Source organism: Diabrotica undecimpunctata, chromosome 9, assembly GCF_040954645.1.
Source record: "Diabrotica undecimpunctata isolate CICGRU chromosome 9, icDiaUnde3, whole genome shotgun sequence".
NCBI classification, from domain to species: Eukaryota; Metazoa; Arthropoda; class Insecta; order Coleoptera; family Chrysomelidae; genus Diabrotica; species Diabrotica undecimpunctata.
Genome location: NC_092811.1, coordinates 109,392,408 through 109,416,329, shown reverse-complemented (window position 1 = coordinate 109,416,329; position 23,922 = coordinate 109,392,408). Strand labels below are relative to the sequence as shown.

Below are 23,922 nucleotides of genomic sequence, written 5' to 3'. Positions count from 1 at the left end.
AAAAAATTAAGTTCAAGAAATTATTCCTTCTGGGTGTAACACTTCTAATGTCACTGAGTATATTTTCTTTTTAAATAAAAATATGTATTAAATAAAAACAAACACAGAAGCTCAAAAGGAACGTTTATTAAAATAATTAAGGTAATGACCGGTTGGTCCATTTATATAATTTATTCAACTGGTATCAAGAACTGACCAAATTTAATCGAAAAAAGTCATCCATTTGGTCAAATTAAGTGGGCACCATTAACAATATCTGAATCTTCGAGTTTAAGGGATTATATCAATTAAACCGTAATTAGTAAATCTTTCAACGATATCAGCAGTATTCCCGATTGATAGTCCCTCGTTTAGTCTTTTAATTTTTTAGTTTTATTTTAAATATTTTTTATTAATAATTCCAATAATCTACCGTAATTTACCTGCTACAGTGACACTCAAAATGTTTAAAAATAAAATCATTATAGCAAAAATTAAATAGGTGTTTTTTTTTATTTAAAAACTAGGAACTAGGTAAGATACTATTTTAATGGGAATAAGCCACAATTAAAGGTTAAAATAAGTTCATTGACGTTTCAATTTCCACTTCGGAAATCGTTCTCAAAATACAAACATTAATAAATTAAACAAATTTGGTTTTTTGTTACTTGGTGAAAAATTCTTCTAATAATTTAATTTTATCTGACTCATATTGACAATTCAGACATATTTTATACATTTTAAAGACTTTAAAATGATAATGCCAATATTGCGGAGTTGTCTTCTTAAGACGGCTTTATTGTAAGATAGTTCATTCGATTACATGGAATCAACAACTTGAGAATATCCGTCAGAAAAAATCATAGCATATAATTCGTCTTTAAAAAGACAACCACATGCCATGATGACTGTAAAAATCTCCTGTTAGTGATTCCATAGTAAATCATGAGGAAATAACCAGGAAAAAAACTTCCTAATACTATCCCGAGATGGTAAGTATTTGGTCTTTCATTTAGTTTACTCTCAATAAACACCAAATTCTGATTTTATACGTATGTTATTTAAAAAACATAAATGATGTATGATTCCAATTAAAATATTAATTATTTTAAATGCCACTAAAAAATAGCTCTAGAACAACTTTAATTTAATATAAATAAACTTGTATCTGAAATTAATTTGTTTTAAAAGCGGTAATAACTCTGGCACCACCTGTTGGAGATCTTCAAAAACAGACTTTTTTCGCGTGGACACTTGTGACATAAGATTCTTAATTTTTTCAGTTCATTCTGCATTTCGATTTCTTATTAAATAGCTTTTTTATTTTTTATGCAAAAACAAATATAAAATATTGCACACAACTTACCTTTGCCTGCTGAGCTTGAATATAGCTGTCAGGACCTCCTCCAATACTACCCCTGCAACCACAGAAATCTTAAATAATACACAAGATCCAAGAATAACAAAAGTTTAAAAAATCTCAGTGTAGAAAGTGCAGGGAAATCTTTACAAGATAAAAATAAGGTTTGGCAAAATAACATTCATAGATATGTTGATAATATTGCTAAATATAATTTAATCGCACAATTAATTCTCATCATCAATTAACCCTTTCGCTCATAGTGTCCTCATATGAGGACATAAAATTCTTCATTTTTTGTATTACTCGAACAACTGGGGTGAAGCACTACAAAACGGATTTAAAAATGTGACGTAGAAACCATTGTGGAACTTTCCTCTGACGTTGACAAAATATCAGTTGGTAACTTTAGTGTTTTGTTTTGATATACTGTAACAGTCGTGATATAGGAGTAAAGAAGTGTACATTTAAGCCCAGATAATTAGACTTGATTAAAGTTATGCCAGTTTAGTTGATTTTGTTGTCTGAAAAGTATTGTGCTCATATGAGGACAGTGTGAATAAGTGAACTAAATTAGAGGTAAGTTAGTTTTTGCGATGAATATTATAAAATAATTAATTTGCTGTTTTCTTCAAGTACTAGTGCTTCAAAATGAGCAGGAGAAAGCCACTTACATATGAAGAACTGCTTCAAGAATTGGAACGGGGCTTGTCGGACGTTGAATGTTTATCAGATGACGGAGACGAATTGTGGAAAATACAGAGCAATACAGGTAATTTTTATTACTACCGAACTACACCATACAGAAATCAATTAAGGATTCTTGTAGAGCAACTGGATTAAAATATTAACAAAATTGATGACATTATAGTTGAAGAGGTCGCTAATGAACAAAATGAAGGAACTTATGCTGGTGGAAGTAGTTACCAAAAAGATGAATTTATAAGTTCAATAACACCAAAAGGTGACATCAAATGGCGTACAGGTATTACTTATGTTACACCTCATCATCAAGAGGAGGAGATTAAAGTTGTAGGATTGGCGAGCCCATCTACTTTTTTCTGCAAAAACTTTACGGACGATTTATTTTCTCGTATGGTGGAATTTACAAATTTATATGCTGTGTAGAATAATAAACATCTTTTCACCTACAAATATAGTAGAAATGAAATTGTTCGTTGGTGTTCATATTCTTATGGGCAATTTACACTACCTAAGGATTAAATATTATTGGAAACCGCATTTTGTCAATAATGAAGAGGCGGAACAGAATACTAACGATCGCTTTTGGAAGGTAAGGCCTCTTTACAACACTATAAGAAGAGCTCACCTGCTTTCCCTTCCTTTGGAAGCAAATGTTTCTATTGATGAGCAGATAATTCCTTTCAAAGGTATGAATGTAAAACAGTATGTCAAGAACAAACCAAAGCTCTGGGGGATAAAAGTTTTCGCAATCTGTGGAAGCAGTGGTCAGATGTTTGATTTTATATTTTATCAAGGTTCCAAAACAGAGTTTGATCATACTTTGCTAAAGACATTTGGACAGTCCGCTACTGTTGTTGCACAACTTAGCCGCAGACTAAACAATTCAAAAAATTTCAGGAATTATTTTGATAACTACTTTTCAAGCTACAATCTTCTTCAATACCTGAGAAATAAACAGATATATGCAATATGTACAGCACGGTTAGATCGCGACAAAGAAATAAAAAAACGAGACCGTGGATGTTACGAGCAAGTAGTAAGTGGGGATGGTGACGTCATTATGACTAAGTAGCATAACAACAAATCAGTTGTCGTAGCATCCAATTATATGGGCTCTGGTACACCTGACATGTGCGATCGGTGGGATTCAGGTGAGAAAAAATGTATTAAAGTTCAAAGACCCGAAGTAATCAAATATTACAACACAGATATGGGCGGTCTTGATAAGCTTGATTTTCTAATTGCATTGTACAGGATTTCCATTCGATCTCGTAAATGGACAATGAAAATGTTTGGCCATGCTATTGATTTGGCGTGCTCAAATGCCTGGATTGAGTATACAAAATGCGCCGTCTTTTGGTGTTCCTAAAAAACACATTTTAGATTTACTACATTTCAGGACATACGTGGCAGAAACGCTTATTTTGGCTAATCAAACTGTTACTAGGAAAAAAGTTCGTCCATCCAATGACTTTGAACAGCCAATTTCCAAAAGAACTAAGGTAGAAGTGCACCCAGTAAAGGAAGTTCGTCTCGATAAAATAGGACATCTACCCAAAGTAACGGAAAAATTTTCCAGGTGCAAAAAGCCGGAATGTAAAGGAAAGTCAAAGTATACCTGCTGCAAATGTAACATTCATTTGTGCTTGGATAAACAGAAAAATTGTTTTTTTTATTATCACACAAAATAATACTATTTGTAATTCACTGCAATAAATTTACTACAAGTTTGAGTTTCTACCATTTTATTTCCTCTTATTCACAATGTCCCCGAATGGGGACAACCCCTAACCCGTTTAAGGGTTAACAAAAAATTTTAAAATTACATTTAAAATTTTTTAAAAAACTAACAAAACTATGAAATAAAAAGTCGTGAGCGAAAGGGTTAATGCAAACAAAAATATGTGTCTATCATCTAGGTTTAAGTTAATCATCATCTTTGGCTCGAAAATCCTCTGTAAATCCTGGCCTGTTCTAAGATTAGTCGACATTCTGTTCGGTTTTCTGGCAACATGTTGCCATCTTCTGATCTTTAGTATCCGTAAGTCGGTTTCCATCCAACTCCATTTAACCACCTAATTCGTGGTCGGCCTATGCTTCTTCTTCCTATAGGTGTTCCTGTCGTTAGCTTTTTAGCAATCATGTTGTCAGGCATTCATATTATGTGTCCGGCTTATCTAAGTCGATGTGCTTTAATGAACGTTACGAAATCTGGTTCATTGAAGAGTTGGTATTATTCGAAATTAAATCTTCTGCGCCACTGCCCTTGATCGTTTATAGCTCAGAATATTCTGCGGAGTATCTTACGCTCAAATATTCCCAGAAGTCTTTCATCCTTCTGCGTTAGAGTCCATGTTTCCGCCTCGTATGTGAGGACCAGCCTCAGCAGTGTTTTGTGTCTAAGAATTGTAGTTTTTATTTGTATATTTCTTGAGTGGAATTGTTTGTGGAATATATAGTATGCCCTATTTGTAAGGTTAATTCGTCTTTTAATTGTTTTGCTTGTTTTATTGATAGTAGTCACTAGCGAGCCAAGGTATGTAAAGCTGTCAACACGATCAAAGATGTGACATCCAAATGCTGTTTTCTGTTCCTCATTTGCTTATAGGATTCTTAGTAACCAAAATGTACTTGGTTTTGTCTTCGTTGATGACTAGACCACCCTGTTTCGCCGCCGTTTTCAATTCTAGGAAATAATGCTTAACATCTCGCTTGCTACACCCTATTATGTCTCTAATTCGTGTGCCTTGGATTGCCTTTTCCAAGCTAATGTTAAATAGGGGGCAAGTCAGGGCATTCCCTTGTCTGATTCCATACTTTATCTAAAAGTATCGAGAATTTTCTCCCTGTATCCTAACGCTGGCTATAAAGTTAGACATTGTCATTCACGTTAATCGGATAAGTTTTTCTGGTACACCAAACTCACGCATTGACTGGTATAGTACTGTTATCTTGACACTATCGTATGCGGCCTTGAAGTCGACAAATAGGTGATGAGTGTCAATGTTAAATTCTAATGTTTTGTCGAGGATTTGTCTAACTGAATGAATCTGATCAATTTTTGGTTTTTCTGGAATATATCCGGCCTGGTACCTATTTTCCAATTATGCCATAGTTTCGTTTTGATTTCTTAGCCATTCTATGTTTTCTGCTTTTCTTTAATTGCCTTTTTTTTCTTCTATGTTATCTTTTTTGTTCGCTTCTTACAATCCGGTAATCCTCCTTTGCTTTTCTTGTGCATCTAGCTTGATTTGACTTTAGGTATGCTCTATTTTGTTATCTGTTGCTTCTTGGCACTTCTCGTTAAACCATTCGTTTTGTCTAACTGCTTTGGTTTTCCCCAACATTTCCGATCCTTCTCAGTTATTACGTTTCTGCATTTTGTCCACTATTTATCCACATTTTTTTCCACTTTCAGGCTCTCTATTTCCTCATACATTTCCATTTCATAGGTTTAAGGTACTCTGTGTGAAAAACAGCTTTTGGATGTCTCTTAAAACTAACCTGTATGGAAGCTGGGTTCATGTTGTATAGAATTTATAGATATTTCGATTAGCTTTATGCTAGAATTTTAATTCTTTGTTTTATAGTTATAAGACAACAACAAAACGTTGTTTAACATAAAGTCCGAAAGATTAATTAGAATATGCGTTATTTTAGTCCCTATTTAGGATTTTCTAATCTTCTTTAGGCCTTGTAGTTGAGCGTATGTTTTGATACGTATCAAAGCCCGGTTTGACTGAGATGACTTTCTGGATTGGAGGAAAAAAAGCTGACTACTTTTAACAGATACCGCAGCGTTGCTTTTTCAGTTAGAGGTAAAAACATATATTACAAAAATTTTTGTTAGTAGGTTAGGTTAGGCTAGGTTAGGTTTTTTTCAGTAGAGGTTGCTGAAGGTTGCTACTGGTCCAGAAGTTCGTCCATGCAGGTTTGTAGTAGGGTTGACGGTAGATGAAATATTTTGATTTAGGGTGTGGCGACTTATACGTTTTCTTAGGCTGGATATGAAGTTTTAAGAATATGTTTTGAGCTCTGAAATATTGCCCATGGATGAATTTGATAGTGAAATTCCTGTTCCGAGAGTTTATTCTCTTTATGATTGTGGGGACGTTTGAGATGTTATGGATTTTGCTCAAGAGAAAACTTCGTGTTTCATTCAAAAATTTGTTCTCTATAACGGGTCGAATGTGTGCTTTATAAATGTGGATGAGCGTTTTTATTTACGTTTTGCCAAATCTTCTCGAAAGTGGATTTTGGAGTTGTGCTCTGCTTCTCGTCATATCTAAAGTTGTCTTTAGATTAGCATCCCAGCTGAGAATTTTGGTAGACAGGACTCCCAGATATGATGCTGTTGGGCTGATTGAGAGCCTTTCTTCAATCAATTCCAGGAAGTGTTGTTTCTCAACGCTATGTACGAATTTACTCGATAACGTTGGGTATCGGTAGATGATCGTTTGCGTTTTGTTGGCATATAATGTAACTCCACTTATTACACCATTTTTCGACGACGTTTAATATAAATTTTACCCTCTGGAATGATCTTACAGGATATTATCATTTTGTTGTTTTTAGTCGGGCCGTATCGTCAGCATACAGCATTACTTGAGTGCCTGTGGATGTTTTGAATGGTGAGATCACTGTTACATATGAACTGTACGGAGACTGTAACAGCGGAGCGAGAATAGAAGCTTATATGACTCCAGCTTTTGGAGTGAAGAATGCTGACATATAATCACGTATTTTTACTCTAATAGCTGTATCACTCAGATATGATTTTACTATTTTTATAACTTCAAACGGTAGCCTGATTTCAATCAGCTTTTTGAACTTTCCTTCGTACCAGACTTATCGAAAGCCTTTTGGACATTAAGGCCTAGGCGATGTTGTTATCATTTATTATTATGGAACAATTTGTTAATATTGAGTGTTATCCCCTCTAATTTGAACCATTGCTTCTAATAGCTTTCGAACTTACTTCTGAAGCATGGTATTCCACTTTTCTATACGCGCAATAAGAAGTTAATTTTTGATTGTAAGTGGTCCCAGACATGTTCAATAGGGTTTTCATACTGACCAATTTAATTTCTGTATTCCAACCAATTGTAGTTAAATGTTCCGTAACACACCTTGCAGAATGTTGTCTCGCATTGCCTTTCATGAGAATAAAGTCTTCGCCTATAAAGTATGAATAATAGGAGAACGTAGTCAACTAAAATATTATTAATATATTTTATTGCTGTCAGACATATCTCAAAAAGAATATATTGTTGCTTGGTCTACCACTCTATAACACCATTCATTTGTATTATTGGTTGTCTAACTAACAAAACCCTAAAATCAGTAATTTTTAACTATTTGAAACAATATTTTGAAGTATTTACGAGAATAATTTAAGCGAAAATTAGATTAAGCCAAAAACAATAAGAACATAAAAAAGTATATCATAAAAGAAATAATACAGCAAATTTCATCTACTTATTTGAATATTAATAAAGGAGTTATCAAAATTGAACAACTATTAGTTGTAATCACTTAAGAAACCAAAAAATTGGCTACTTTAGTGTGAAGACTAGTTTAAAGAATGTGTTATAATTTACATAATAGATACACGAGAGAACACTAATAATAAGATAAGTAATTATAGAGCAACAACAAAAATGAGATAATATTGTGGAGTAAAGAATGTGTTAGCGGTCCAAGAAACTAAACAAAAGCGACATTTTACAGTAGATATAAGCAAATACATTTTTTTCAATACTGGAGGGGATAATATAATGTTGGAGAACTTAGAATAAACACGAAAGAACATTTTATAAGTATCCTGAATGTGCATGCGCTAAGCGAGGAAACATATTTTAACTCTTTACCAAAACAGGATTTAAAGATAATAATTGGGGGTGTCAATGCAAAGATTGAAAAAGAAAAAATATACAAACCAGTAATAGGTAGTTTAAGCAAACACGAATTTACAAATGGTAACGGACAAAGAGTAGTAAACTTAGTAACAACAGAATAACTACCTGTTATAAGCACGAAGTTTGTCCAAGACATCCATAAGGGTTTCTGGCTAGCTCCAAATGGTAAATATACCAATAAAATAGAACGTGTGCTTATTCAAAGAGAAAATGAAAAGGTGGTAACAGATACAAGAGCTTACAGAGGAGTAGATGCAGATAGCTATCATTTCCTGGCAATCGCAAAACTTAACCAAACATTTAAAAGAAAAATAAAAGCAACTTAACCCTAGAAGCAACTTTAAATATAAAACAGCTACAAGAAAAGTCCTGAGACTTGACAAAGAGAACCAAAGTGCGGAAATTACTAGAAGAGCAAGACTAGCATGGGCAGGATTTGGAAAACTTAGTTGGATACTTAAGAACCGCAAAATACCCCAATACTTGAGGAGCAAAGTGTTCAACCAATGCATCCTTCCTATCATGACATATGGATGTCAAACCTGGACCCTAACCAAGGCAAACATGAATAAACTAGCCACAACAGAAAGAACAATAAAAGAGCAATGTTAGCTATACGACTGTCAGATAAAAAGAGGAACGACTGGGTAAGATCCACAACAAAAGTCGAGGACATAGCAACAAAAATTGCCAAACTTAAATGGAGCTTCGCGGGCCACACTGCTAGACAAAAAGACCAACGTTGGAATACTACAATACAACATTGGAGACCTTACGAAAGTAAACGACCAAGAGGAAGACCACAGATGAGATGGGTTGATGACATTAAAAGAATAGCCGGAACAAATTGGAAATATGTTGCTCAGGATAGAGACCGATGGACGGAGTTGGGAGAGGCCTATGTCCAAACATGGATGACAGAAGGCTAAGAAGAAGAAGAAGAAATTGCAAAACGCAAACTACATGTAACCCATTGAGAAACATAGAAAAGCCTTTGAAATGGTGGCAAAAAATGTAATTCCAAAAAAAAACAAAAAGATGTAAAATCGAGTGGTTTGGGACACAATGAAAATTTGAGAGAGAACTATAGAGAGAAGGTTAAGGAGAGAGACATCAATAGGAGAATAACAATTTGGGTTTATGTCAGTAAGGAGGACAACGGATGCCTTATTTGCGTTGAAACGGTTAATATAAAAATACGGCAATAAGAATAGAAGATCTTAAGAAGGCGTACGACACGATTTCTAAACAAGAACTATGTAGATGTATGAAAGAAAGATGGGTTCCTGAGAAGTACGTAAGACTCGTGAAGGATATACATGAGAGAGCGTACAACAAAGTAAAGACTTGTGTCGGATTCGTCTAAAATTTTCCAGTGATAGTTTTTTGCATCAAGTGCTCATCATTTAGTACCTACCTCTTTAATCTTGTTATGGATGTACTGACAAAAAAGGTAAGGGAAGAGGACACTTGGTCGATGCTCTTTGCAGATGTTATCGTGTTAGTGGAGAACAGCAAAGATATGTTGGAGTAGAAGTTGGAGAGGTGAAAAAGGCTATTAAAGAGGGAGGACTTAAGATTAGCAGATTCCAAACGGGAGTATATGTGGTTGGAAGGAGCAGGAATGGTTGGAGACATTGAATTGCTTGAAGAAAAACTAGGACGAGTAGGACAATTCAAATATCTTGGCTTCTACATAACAGAAAATGAAACTCTCGATCGAGAAATTGCATACAGGATACAGGCTAGGTGGTTTAATTGGAAACGGATGAGCGGGATACTCTGTGATTGAAAATCGGAGAAGGGCTGAAAGGAAAGATATACAAAAGTGTGGTGAGGCCTGTGTTGATTTATGGTGAAGTGTGACCTGTCAAGAGAATTCAGGAAAAGAAGATGAAAGTAGCTGAAATGAAAATATTGCGGTAGATTTTGGGTAAGACTAGACGAGACAGAATCAGGAACGATTTAATTAGGGAAAGAGTTGGGGTAACTATAGTCTCAAGAAAGATCCAAGAAAAAGTGTGCAGTAGTCTGGTAATATCAGACATGAAAATTTAAACTATGTGGGACAAAAGGGAGAGCTGTTAGAAGTTGATGGAAAGAGAGGTAGAGGAAACCTGGGGAGAAGATGGAAAGACTGTGTGGTCTTTCCATCTGGAAAGACTGTGTGGAAAGATTTAGGTGCAGAAGATGCGATGGACAGAAATGAGTGGCAAAAAATAGTAAGGAATAGCCACCCCTTAAAAGTTAAAAGCTAAGGAAAAAGAAGAAGAAGAAGAAAAAGGTAGACCAGGAAAAAGATGGTTAGATGAAGCAGAAAAAGGCCTGAAAGAGAAAGGTATTGGACATTGAAAAGAAAAAAATAGACCGCAACGAATGAAGAGTAATTATAAAGCTAAGGGCCCAAAAGGCCTGCGTTAGCACTATATATACAGGAGGTTGCAAAGTGAGGGTGTAAGGAAGATACAAATATAGTAGCGATACAAGCGAGAAACGTAAAAAAATTAACCATTATGGCTATCATGATATTTTTATGTGTCCTAACGTCTTAATTGCGGTCCTAGCCTAAGAGTAATTCAAGAAGTCAAATTAACCTCTTTGTCAGCAACGTTCGAGAACCTGTTTATCGGTATCATTTTGACATTTCGTATTATCGCAAACCGTTACCTGCTATTTCCCGAACAGATGTTTTATTATTTGAGGTGTTAAGCCGACCTTTGTGATTAGTTTTAGCAAAAAGTTTTTATAAAACTATATTCATGTGATTGTAAGTGATAATGATTAATGTACTTAAACTTTATGATATTTGTAATTTAGCGAGTTTTTGTAGTTTAGTGACTTAAAATAAAAGTTAGTTAAGGAATTATGTAAGTCTTCTATTTTCAATTCGATTTTTTTTATTCCATATGAAAGTATAGTACTTCAAGATAATTCACATCAAATTTAAAGTAAATTTAAGTAATTAGACCAAAGTTACAGAGATTTGAATACCGCGCGGTCGGTGCGTTTCAAAACTTCGCGGTTTTCTTGCGTACGGTAGGCACCATTGCTCAAAAACGAATCGACCGATTTTTCTGAAACTTTGCACAATTCATCCTTATAGTATTGTTTCGTGATTGAACAAAGAGATTTCAATCGATCGGCTCGTCCTTGTTTCATACGAAAAAAAATATTTTAAAAACGATGAGAATAGGAAAAATGCTAAAAAATATGAGACAAAAATTCATTCTAACTTATTTAAAAACTTAATAAAATATAAAGTGCGTAAAGTTCTCGAGAAATCGTATTTACCGCACGGAAAAACAAAGTTTGGAGAAAAACAAGTTTGAAATTTTAAACTTTGCACACGTACCGACCGCGCGGTATTCAAATCTCTATATCTCCGGTAATATTGCCCCAATTTACTTCAAATTTGGTGTAAATACTCTTGACGTACTAAACTTTTATATGGAATAAAAAAATTAATAGATTTTTTTTTGAAACTACAAGACCTATGTAACCTCTTAAACCATGTTTGCTTCACTTAATCTTTGATCCCACAGAAAAACGTTAGAATATAAATAAACCAAAAATAGACCAGTAGTAAAAATAAGACATAAACTATAAAAAGATAGTTTTTTTTAGATACCTACATTTTTTGTGGCTGTCTATAAACCATTGGACCATAGTTTCCTTGAGCAGTTCCATGAGCTACATCTACCTCGTTTTCATATCCGTACATTTTATCCAGAAAAGGACTCCATATCTGGGTAGACCCGCCTAATATATCATCAATATTCGTATGCTTTGAAATGAAGAGTTGTGCTTTTTGATTAATATTCGAATAACTTCCAGGAACGTTATCGTACGGACTTTGCCGCCCTTCCTCTTCTTCTTTAGGCATCTCCAATCCTTCTGGACTAGCTCTGTCTCCTAGAGGGAGAATATCTTCGTTTTGATTGTCGTCTTGGTTTCCTTCTAACCACCAAGGTGTTTCTTCGAAATCCTGATGCCTAATGGCAAACTTGGGTTGAACTTTTTTTACGTCTTCCTGAGCGTGCACCATCTCCGGTATATTTTCAGAACTGTTTATCCACCAAGCACGTTCGCCTGAATCGATATGTCTTAATTTATGTTGCTCCAAATATTCCGGATCCATGGCGGTCATAGGATTACAGGGCTTTTGTTTTTGTTTACCACTGGATTCTGTATTAGTTTTGTCACTATTTGAAAGCCACCAAGAGCTCTCGTCTGACTCATTTTTGCGAATCTTGTAGATTACTCTTCCGTCCTGAGTAGTGCCATCCTCTTTCACCCAATTCGGATACGTTTCGACACCTTCTGGTATTTCAGCACTTTCATCCAACCACCAAGGCAACTCGCCTGAAGAATTATGTTTAATTGAACGTATTGAAGACTCAGAGGGTGGACATAGCTTATTTTCTTCCAAAGAATTGTTACTTAAATTGCAAGTTTCACTTAAACCTTCACTGTTTAAATCTCTAGTTTGCAAACCGGAACCCTCAGATATTTCCTCACTATTGCTTTGTAACCACCATGGATTTTCTCCAGATTCAACCCTGTGAATAATAATTTTTGCCGGTATAGGCTCGATAGCTCTACTTATGTTTGCACTTAATATATTTGTATCATGACCACTATCGTTGTTACTCTCAGAACTGGGATCTAACCAACCAGCTTTTTCTCCAGAACTGGACTGTTTTACTTTAAACAAATTAGTGACTGGACCCAAGGCTCGCATAAGGAATGATTTAGCTTCAGCTTCACTCTTAATATCAGATTTATTTCTAGGACTTTGCGGTGGTTTTAAACATTTTTCTGAGGAAAGTTCGTCAGCCGAAGAAACATTTACAGACGTTCTAGACGATCCAGCGCTGTGGAGTTTCTTCTTTTCTTTCTTACTCTTCACGTCGTCTTCACTTCCACTGGTAGTTGCGCTTATACTAGCTTCTGAACTAGGTGATCTTCTACTTATAGCTGATTTGTCGTCAGCCTTTGATATTTTTGAATGATATGATTTACAAGTGGCTAAATTTTCTGAAACATCTGTAGCATCAGGATCGCCAGCATCAGAATCTGCTGAACTTGCTGAATGACTACGCCTACCGAGTTTTTTACTCGATTTTCCCTCTGGATTCATATTAAGAACTGATTTTCGGAAGTCTTTGTTAGCAGGATTTAAGGAATGTAAAGAATTAGTCTTAGTTTCGACTTTTGGAATTTGAGGTGGAAGTTGTTTCTTATCATTGTTTTGTTTTGAAGGTAACTTCGATTTAGGCGGTGATTTAGTTTCTTTCGGTTTATCGTGCTTAACGCAAGAATGATAAATGCTTTTTGTGGAGCTCTCTCTAGATATACTCTTAGGACTTTCACTCGACTCATCAGTCTTATTTGAATTATCAGATTTACTAGATTTTTGTTTTGATGTAGGACTTGAAAATTTCATGTCTAAAAATGAAGACCAAGGCGTAGAAGATATTCTAGATGCTCCAACAAACCTGGACATTTTTGTTGAATCATCCATCCTATCTGATTGTATTTCCTTATCCACCATCGTGTGAACTGGTTTTTTTGGTTTAGTCACTTGCTTTTCAACGGTTTTAGCTATATCTACTCTTCTGCTGCGCAAAAAGCTGTTAGGTTGGGACATCTGAGTTGGAGATGTTCCTCTAGTAACAACTGTAATAGTTACCATCTCGATTTCTTTCTTGGGCGATTCTCTTTTAACAGGAATTGTAGTTTTGTTTAGTTCTTTGGGTTTAATATCTTCGGGTGTTACTGAAGAACATCTGCTTGGTGATCTACTCATTCTTCCTTGTTCTTGCTGAGCATGTAAAACGTTTAGAATCTCCCTATTTTTTCTGCTTGTTTCACTGGTTCTTGTAGAAGACGGTCTTGAATATGCCGTATAACTTTTTTCAACTGTGTTTTTGGGTAGAAACCTACTGTTTATATATTTTTGCGAACCAGACGAAGATAGATCTTCTCGCGAAGATGCCCGGCTGCCTATCTTATATCTAGAGGAAATTGGTTCGTCTTTAGATATAGATGATCTTCCTGAGTATTTAGGAACTTCGTCTTTTGTAATAGATGTTCGGCCAACATATCTACTAGGTGTATCTTCTTTTGTAGTAGAACTCCTTCCAACGTATTTTGGAATGGTAGAGGTAGATCCAATCGATTCAGTTCGTTCTCTACTTACCGACCTTTGATAAGGTCTAGGGTACAATTTGTTGTAATTGTAACTTGATGATGACGAAGAACTTTTCTCGGATTTTTCTACTGGGCTCGGATCACGTGATCTAGATCCTGTTCTTGCTAATGGTCTATACGTCACAGGTGGATGGCTGGTGTCTTTTTTATCCAATAACGGCTTAATTCTGGTTTCTGTTCTTCCAGTGTAACCTAAAAATGAAAATTGCATACAATTAAATTGATAATTTTTAAACTAAATATAACTAAATATTTCAAAACTTTCATATGTTTCAGTTCCAAGTAAAATTACACTTTCAAAAGCTTAATAGAGTTAAAAAAATATATGCTTGTCAATAAGGCAGTAACAAAGTAACAACAAAACTTTGTAAATGTACTAACAGGTATCACCCGTGTTAAATTTTATAATTAATAGATACGATTAAATATTACCTATTCTATTACCAGAAATGCGAGTCACAGATCTCACGAACGCAGTTTGGATTCAGAGATGCGTTAGGTACAAGAGAAGCCTTATTTGCGGTTCAGGTATTATTTCAAAGGTGCAGAGACGTCAACTGCGATATTTATGTATGCTTTATCGACTACCAGAAAGCTTTCGACAGAATCAAGCACGATAAGCTCATGGATATACTAAAGGTAACTGATCTGAATAACAAAAGACCTTCGAGTAATCAAGAACATATACTGCAACCAATCAGCAACCATTCGGGTGAAAGACCAACTAACAGAAGAAGTTGCAATAAAGAAAGGAGGTACGACAGGCCTGCATACTCTCTTCCCTATTATTTAACATCTATTTACTAATGACATCGCCAACGGTAATGACATCGCTAACTTAAAAATCGATGGAAAATTTTTCTTTTTGCTGATGATACCAGTATCACCTGGGGAAACTCTAATATTGCAACTCTTCATGCAACTATAACTTCTGATCTACCTAAAATAAAAACCTGGTCCGACTTTAATTTACTCTCTTTTAACGTGGATAAGAGAGTAGTATTATCCAATTAAAATCTTAATTGAGAAAACCAATGAATACAACCTTCCGTTGTACTTAGCATTCGTAGATTATGAAAAGGCTTTCGACAGCATTGAACACTGGGCGGTGGTAGAAGCTCTGGTCAATAGTAGCATAGATTCAAGATACCGACAATTGATACATGATATTTACCAAAACGCAACCATGACCGTAATTCTGGACGACAAATTAATAACGGATAATATAAAAGTTAAACGAGGAGTCCGACAAGGCGATATAATTTCACCTAAACTGTTTACCTTGATTCTCGAAGATATAATAAAATCAACAGATTGGGAAAACAGAGGAATATGTATTAACGGAAAGTACCTAAATCACCTTAGATATGCGGATGATATACTTCTGATCTCCTCGGAACGACAAGAACTAGAATTAATGCTGAATAAACTTCATGAAAAATCACTGCAAAAAGGCCTAAAAATTAACTTCAACAAAACAAAAGTAATGACAAACACGGAAGACCAAGAGGCAATAAAAATACAAACAGAAAAAATAGAACAGGTAAATGAGTATATCTATCTAGGACAAGCAATCAGAGCTAACAGAGAAAATCAAACAGCCGAAATATCGAGACGAGTAAGAATGGGATGGGCAGCGTTCGGCAAACTTTCTTACGTTCTAAAAAAACAAACAATCCCTCTATACTTACGAAGCAAGGTATATAACTCCTGTATAATACCGGTGCTCACCTACGGAGCACAGACATGGACATTTACACAGGCCAATTTGGATAGGATAAGGAAGGCACAAAGAGCGATGGAGAGACAAATGTTGGGTATATCACTTAAAGATAGAAAACGTAACCAGTGGATCAGAACCAGAACAAAGACAGTAGACGCGATAGAACAAGCAGCAAAACTGAAATGGAAATGGGCTGGATACAATGAACGTCTTCAAGACGGACGATGGAACAATGCCATCGGAAAGTGGCGTCCATACAATGCAAAGAGATCAAGAGGCAGACCACAGATGAGGTGGAAAGATGACATCAGGAAACAAGGAGGTCCCACATGGCAGAGAACAGCTCAAGATAGGGAAAGATAGAGAGAACTGGGGGAGACCTCCATCCAACAATGGAAGGATAGAGAATAGGTTCAAAAAAAAAATTACCCTATAAAGGAGCTCTTCAACCCTTGCTTCTTAATAACAGTCAGATCAGTATCGTTGATTCTGTAAAATTTCTGGGTATTTTTAGAGACAGTAACCTTAAATGGTCCCTTCATATCGATTTGTTAAGTAAGAAACTAGCCTCAGCCAGCTATGCAATAAGATCTGTTTCCATGAAAATAAATTTAGCATCTTCCAAAATAACATATTTTTCTTTATTCGAGTCTCATATTCGATATGGCCTTCCTTTTTGGCGTTCTAGTAAAGGTGCCCAATCTGATGTAAGTTTTAAATTACAAAAAAAAGCAATACGATATCTTTTTTGCCTCAGTAGAACACATTGCAGAAACTACTTCAAAAATCACGGCATTTTGACCCTTCCCTCTATAATATTTTAAAAACTGCTTAATTCGTAAAGACCTACATGTTTTTCCAGCAAAACCTAATCATGACTACTCCACCACAAATTCAACCTTTGATGCGTATTTACCGATCACATCCACTGAGTTAGTAAAGAAATCTATTTATCAGAATTATAAGAAATCTATTATTAACATCTTTATCAACGTCTGTTTTGATTTGCAATTCTTAGAAGGCACAGATTAAAGCGGAATTCTTGAATTTGGTTTCGAAAATTAGTCTACGATTTTATTATCAGATGTCGCTACATTGCGTCTATACGAAGCCATGTTAGAGTTGCTTCCTAAGACAGAAAAGATCGTTCACGTTCAGAGCGTTTGCGAAAGCCGTTCTGATAAGGAATATTGGGCTGAAATACGTATAAACGGATGCGCAAGCTCCCTATACGTGAAATAAAATCTTAACTGTGTTTTCCTTTTTATTTCGATATACTCTGTACGAGTACTAGAAACAAATTCGCTAAGAATTTTGCTTAGTTGAGGAGATATGTTGTGGAATGCAATTTTTAGATTCCCCATGTCTCTCTTAACATCTTTATCAACGTCTGTTTTGCCTTGCAATTCTTAGAAGGCACAGATTAAAGCGGAATTCTTGAATTTGGTTTCGAAAATTAGTCTACGATTTTATTATCAGATGTCGCTACATTGCGTCTATACGAAGCCATGTTAGAGTTGCTACCTAAGACAGAAAAGATTTATTTCACGTTCAGAGCGTTTGCGAAAGCCGTTCTGATGAGGCCTATTGGGCTGAAATACGTATAAACGGATGCGCAAGCTCCCTATACGTGAAATAAAATCTTAACTGTCTTTTCCTTTTTAAATCTATTTATATTCGGCAAAAAGATTATACAACCATCTCCCATTTCAACTTAAATCTACAACTTCTTTAATTAAGTTCCGTAAATTGGCAAAAGCATATCTATCTGAAAGACCATATTATTCAGTGGAAGAGTGTCTTCCACCGAATAACGAATAACTAAGAAATTACAATACGTTTAGGTACAAGTAACTAAAGTATATACCTATATATGGGTATCACATGCAGCAACTTAAACTTATTAGTTCGTAAGGTTTTATTATGCAATTTGCAATTTAAATTTTGCAATGAATTGTATATTTTATTATCTTTTATTTTGTGATATTAACGATTTATGTAATTTTAGTAAATTTTAAATTGTTATTTCTCTGACTTTTTATAAGATTTGTCCATAAATGGACAGAGGGTCTGCGTAGCACAAGCGGTAGGATGCTTGCCTCGCATGCCGGTGGTCCGGAGTTCGAATCCTACCGCCGGCAAGAACAACTAGACATTTTTAAAAATGTCTATAGGCCCCAGGTCGACTCAGCCTGAATAAAATGAGTACCTTGGGTAAAACCAGGGGTAATAATAGGCGGTTGAAGCGTAGCACTGGCCATGTTACCTTCCTTGTATACCGTAGGCCCTAGATATAGCAGACTACCTTGCTATACTCCCAAAGCCGCGAGTGGTATAAAACGGGAGACTATTATTATTATTGTCCATAAAATTGTACAATTTTCAGTGACAATAAAGCATATTTCTAAAAATAGATTGTACAGTGATAAGTATGTTAAATATGGCTTTACAGTTATTTTGGGTAAGCCACATTGCCTTATTTGTGGAGAAGTTTTGTCAAAAGAAAGTATGAAGTCCTCGAAAATAATTCGGCACTTGTAGGCATAGAAAAGAAAAGCCTGTATATTTTTCATTATCAACCTCTACAAATGAAAAAGCATTACTAGCAAGTTATAGAGTTATATATCGAATTATAAACACCAATAAGTCACATACAATTGCTGAAGATTTGATCGATAGATATTTATAACTGTACCCAGTTTATAACATTCATAAGGTACAACGGAGAAGCTGGCGTCACAGAAGATAATGACAATAATATACCATATTGACTGTGCGAAATACATTGCTATATGTACCGATGGGTACAAGGCTAGAACAGGACAACTATTTGGTCTTATTATTAAATTGCAATAAGTAATCACAAATGTTAAATGGCTGTATTTTATATCGAAAAGCTATTACCTAAAAATCTTTATATTCGAAATGTGGAATTTTGAAAAAGAACCGATTTATTTCCCAACATAGTCTCCTTCCAGCTCGTTACACTTGAGCCAGCGAAACTTTAACTACTTTAACCCATCTGAAAAATACGTTTTCTCGTAGTCCACAAGGTAGGCCTCCATGGCGGCAAAAGTTCTACCCAGCGAATGACCTTTGTAAGATTAGAAACAAAAAGATGTTGCATGGGGTCCAATCTAGAGAATACGATGGATGTATGTGTGGTGTGGTGTGGTGCGCTGTCGTAGCAGAAGAGCACTTTTTTGTTAAATGGGACTTTTCTGCAATTCGGCGTAATCAGTCCAATAATTTGGGATAGTAGAGCCCTGTGAACGTTTTGCTTTTCTCTAGTAGATCACACCTTGTTAACTCCAGAAAACGGTGATCTGTGGCAGTGAAGTCCACTGTTTTGACTCTTCTCTAGTGTTTGTGATATCTTTTAGTCTCTGGTGTGCACCATTGGATCTATGTTTCATCGACGGTCCCAAAACTCCGTCATCATCATCAATGGCGCTTCAACTCTTCGTGAGTCTTTGCCGCGTTTACTATTGCCTTCCATGTTTGTCGGTCCCGTGCCAGTAATTCCCATTGTCACACTCACATTTTCACTAGATATTCTTTGACTGCATCTTTCCACCTTTTTCTAGGCCGCCCTACAGCGCTTCTTCCCTCTGGCCTTTTCCAGAACACATTGTTTATAAGGCGATTGTAAATAATTGCGTATCACATGCCCTGCCCATCTGAGTCTATTGGCCTTTATATATCTGACTAGATTTTCTTTTCCAAATAGAGATTCTAGCTCGTTATTGTAGCTGCCCCCACCCCCATTCGTTTGTCACATTGTCTCTGCAAGGGCCATATATGATTCGAAGAATTTTACGTTCCCACACCAGCAATTTATTTATTTCTCTTTTTGTTAGTGTCCATTTTTCGCTTCCATACACGACTGCTGGTCGTATTATGGTCTTATATATCCGGATTTTTGTTCCTCGTGAAAGAAGTTTTGACTTCATTAGATTGCATTGCAAAGAAAGATCTGTTTCCTGTCATTATTCTCGTTTTAACTTCTCGCTCTAATTTGTTGTCATTTATGATTGTTGCTCCTAGATATTTAAATTCTTTAACCACTTCGAAGTTGTGATCATTTATAGTAATTTTTTTGCCTTATTCGCCGTCGTTTTTGTTTCAAGACGACCATGTATTTTGTTTTGTCTTCATTTATTTTTAGACCGATGTTTAATGCAGCTTCTTCAAAGCTCGAGAAAATATCCTTAATTTCTAATGTTGATTGCGCTACTGCGTCTACGTCATCGGCGGCAAAGGCGAGTATGATTTTTGCTCCCCGAGCAGTTATGTCTGGTTTGATTTTTGGATATATTTTTCGCATGACATATTCTAAGGTCAGGTTAAACAACAATGGGGACAACTGATCTCCCTGTCTCAGTCCAGAATTTACGCAGAAAGCATTTGATATTTCTCCCCCTATTCTAACTTGTGCAAAAGAGTTACTTACATACATTTGTGTTACCGTAGCTAGTTTCTTGGGTACGCCGAACTCGATCATTGCCTTCCATAATGTTGCACGATTAATTGAATTATAAGCCTGATTGAAGTCTATAAAAATCTGATGCACGTCGTGATTATATTCCCAATACTTTTCAAGCATTTGTCTTATTGTAAGTATTTGATCAATACCAAAACTCCTTCGGATTGCGTTTAAATATCCTCAAACGGTGCTCTAAAGTGTGATCTCAGTTAAGAAACGTGGCACACATCGCGCCGACAGCTTTCTAGTGCCTAACATTTCATGCAGTATATGGCCCATGCTATCATTTGAGATATCTACTATCGTAGCTATCTCGCGCACCTTTAATCAGTGGTCTGCCAATACGAGATCGTGGATTATTGTAACGTTATCCTTAGTGGTAGCCGTTTTTAGATCACCTGAAACCCACCAAAAACTGACGTGCGACCACGTTATAACTCGTTAATCTAATTTTTGACGGTCGTCATCGAAGGAGAAGAGTCACAGTAAACAGCATTCAAGCGATCTTTAATTGCGCTTCCAAAAACATCGAATCGCCGACAAATATTGGTCTTTTTCCATTTTTCTAAAATCCGTGGACATACCCGCTTTCACACGCGGGCAATGCCAAAAATAAACAGAATTTTTTCAGTGTCTGCAGTTACCCATGGCTCCCCTAATAGTGTATTTATAAAGTAAGTTTTAATTTCAAAACCACGAGATTAACACTTTTAATGAGTTGGAATAGATCAATAAATAAATTTTATTACGACGGACTAATTTAGTGCAATATATACATAAATTAAATACCTGTAGTGGGAGTAGTATCACGCTGGTATGCAGTGGAAAAAGGAGAAGTATATCTTGAACCAACACGGCTTTTGTCATCTTCACTTTTCTTACTGTCAGTTCTACCTTTGGCTAATGACGAATCGAACTAAAACAAATTTATAATTAAAATCAATATAAAACATACAACCTATCATATTTTACTTTGTTTTTCAAGGTTGAATATTCATTTGTCATGTAGAATTTTTAGACTCTTTGAAAATATGGTCGTATAAAAGGATGGATTCTGAAGATCACAAATTCAAAATTCAAATTCATTTATTGACGCAAGTTTGCCAATCACCTAACATACGTCGAAAATAGTTCAAGAAGCAATTTGTTATAATATTTAATTGCCCAATACCCTGATCCAGTTTGACACCTCGTTAGCCTCCAGTTCCAATCGGCAATCGTCCCTAAAGCGAAGGCCTGGAATAACTTAAAGTTTTACGTTGCAAACTAAAGACTTTCGGCATTCCCGCTGAATGCCCCCAAATTAAGATTGCATATGTCAGATGTGAGTGAAAAACTCCATAATAAGATGTTCGTAAGACCTTGTGCGAAACACCCGATGCTAGTTTTCTGAGCCCATATAGGTTCTTTGACAAGTTTTTACTCAGATAGTTAATATGTTGACCCCGTTGAAGCTTGGAATCCATGTGTACCTTAAGCCACTATATACTTGTTACGTTACAAATTTAAAGTAGAAAGTCCCACCTCTATTTTATCAAAATTGAAATAATTCAAGACGTGTAAGAGCGGTTGTCTATAATATATTATCAGGACGCTAAGGGTTGTGCGGTTCAATACCAACCAAAAAAAAATAAATATAATTAACGCTAATAGGGCACCAAGAGAGCTCAAGTGCGTGCACAGAAAATAATATAAAAAAATACATCTCAAATATATAACCCCCCTTAGACGCAGTTTACAAAATTAAAATAGGTATTAATTAATAAAATAAACCGCAAATAATTTAAAAAAAAAACTGTAAAGTATTTGTAAATAATAAAATAAAAACCAACAGCAAATAATCTTTAAAAAAACTATTGTATTCCGTAAAAAAATTAGACGGCGCTTAAATCTTCCGTTGAAAATTAATTATCGATCCATACCTCGAATTCTCAATCACATTCATATACTTCACCGCGTGGAATTCCAGTTACAGTTCAGCGTGTCTTCAATCCAAAATCCCATACGATTGCCGATGTACATAGACTTGTGTGACAATGTTGAAAAGTTGAAAATTACAGCCAGACGGAAAAAGATGAAGAAGAAGAAGAAGGAAAAACAAACCCCCTTCTTAGCCAGATTAGGGGTTTGAAATATCCCAAATTGGACCGAAATGTAGTCGGCTATTTGGACATTTGGACTCGTGATTAAGGCTAATTTCTTGATCTAAATGCGACTCCCGGTAGACACATGTACTGTAGATCCGCTTTTTTAGCGAAATGTGGATATTCCCAAAAAAAACCATTTCTACGAAGGCAGCAAATCCCCTTGAATATACACACGGTTCGGACTAGTCCAGATCCCACATGGAACAGCAGCAAAAAAACAAAATGCCGTTTTTAATCTAGCCCAAACTTCTCAGTACCACAGTCAAACCTAGAATCACCTAGAATTACTCCCTTTCCGTCGTCTTTCCGAACACTTGACAACTTGACACACGGAGCTCACCGAATAATACCGAGATTCAAACATTGAAATTTTATGATCCCAATTCTTCCAAGATGACTGTAGAAAGAACGATCTAAATTAGTTTCTTCACAAAAAGAGGACGTTTTCCCTTAACTTCAGCACAATTTGTCAGACATTACCCCTATTTGAAAACTACTAATTTTATTTTCGCCACCTTGCTTATAATATATTATAGGCAACCGCTCTTACACGTCTTGAATTATTTAAATTTTGATAAAATAGAGGTGGGACTTTCTACTTTAAATTTGGAACGTAACATACTTGTCACATCCTCGTTTTCAGTCCGGATGTCCATAAGAGCAAAAACAGCCGTGTTGCTCTTTGCTTCATTAATCAGGAGCCTGTTGGCACAGAATCACTCTCATAAGTGGATCTAGTCAGAACGTTCTGGCTTGATGAGCAAAGTGTTATGAAAAATGGCGAAGTGTTAAGAAAAATGAAGAAAGAAAAAAGGTTGAGATGACATTAAAAATAAACTGTAATGTCTTGGACATAGAATGCATAGAAAAAATACGGCACTTGCGCCTCATAATCCAAGGCAAAATAAAAGACAGAAGCTGCGTGAGAAGAGCACGAATTTTCGGGCTGTAAAACATAAGAGAATTATATGGTTAAAACTAAAAACAACTCTTTGAAATATTTGTTTCGAAACATAAAGTGATCATGATAATTTCCAACCTCCATAACGTGTATAGCACTCGAATAGAAAGTACATGATTTGAGGTAAGGATTTACGATGATAGTATAAAAGCTATGAAAGAAAGACAATTAAACGAAGCGGACTTAAAGAAATTTCCTTAATCTTTCTACACTTTGGGAAAATTAAAAACAAGTTCAGAATAACTTCGTTTGTTTGGCATTGTTAGCTAAATAAGTAAACGAAAAAAAAAAACAGGACAGACAAAATGAAAACAGAATGTGACAGACAGGCAGACGGACGCTGATATTCAGTTTAGATCATCAGTTTAATGAAACACAAAAATTCGTAAAATAGATCTATATCTCAGAGGTACAATCATTAAAATGTTTA

General features: G+C 35.5%; 1 protein-coding gene across 3 annotated transcripts in view; it reads right to left on the bottom strand.

Annotated features, from left to right (window-relative positions):
* Nucleotides 1-23,922, bottom strand: part of Fhos (Formin homology 2 domain containing) — a 782,871-nt gene that overhangs the window by 667,934 nt on the left and 91,015 nt on the right. For all 3 annotated transcript variants that reach the window (XM_072543993.1, XM_072543991.1, XM_072543994.1), the window contains exons 3-5: nucleotides 21,174-21,300; nucleotides 11,595-14,367; nucleotides 1,346-1,397 (exon numbers count right to left, since the gene is read on the bottom strand). In XM_072543993.1, the coding sequence (XP_072400094.1) occupies nucleotides 1,346-1,397; nucleotides 11,595-14,367; nucleotides 21,174-21,300 (2,952 nt within the window). The remainder of the gene's footprint in view (nucleotides 1-1,345; nucleotides 1,398-11,594; nucleotides 14,368-21,173; nucleotides 21,301-23,922) is intronic.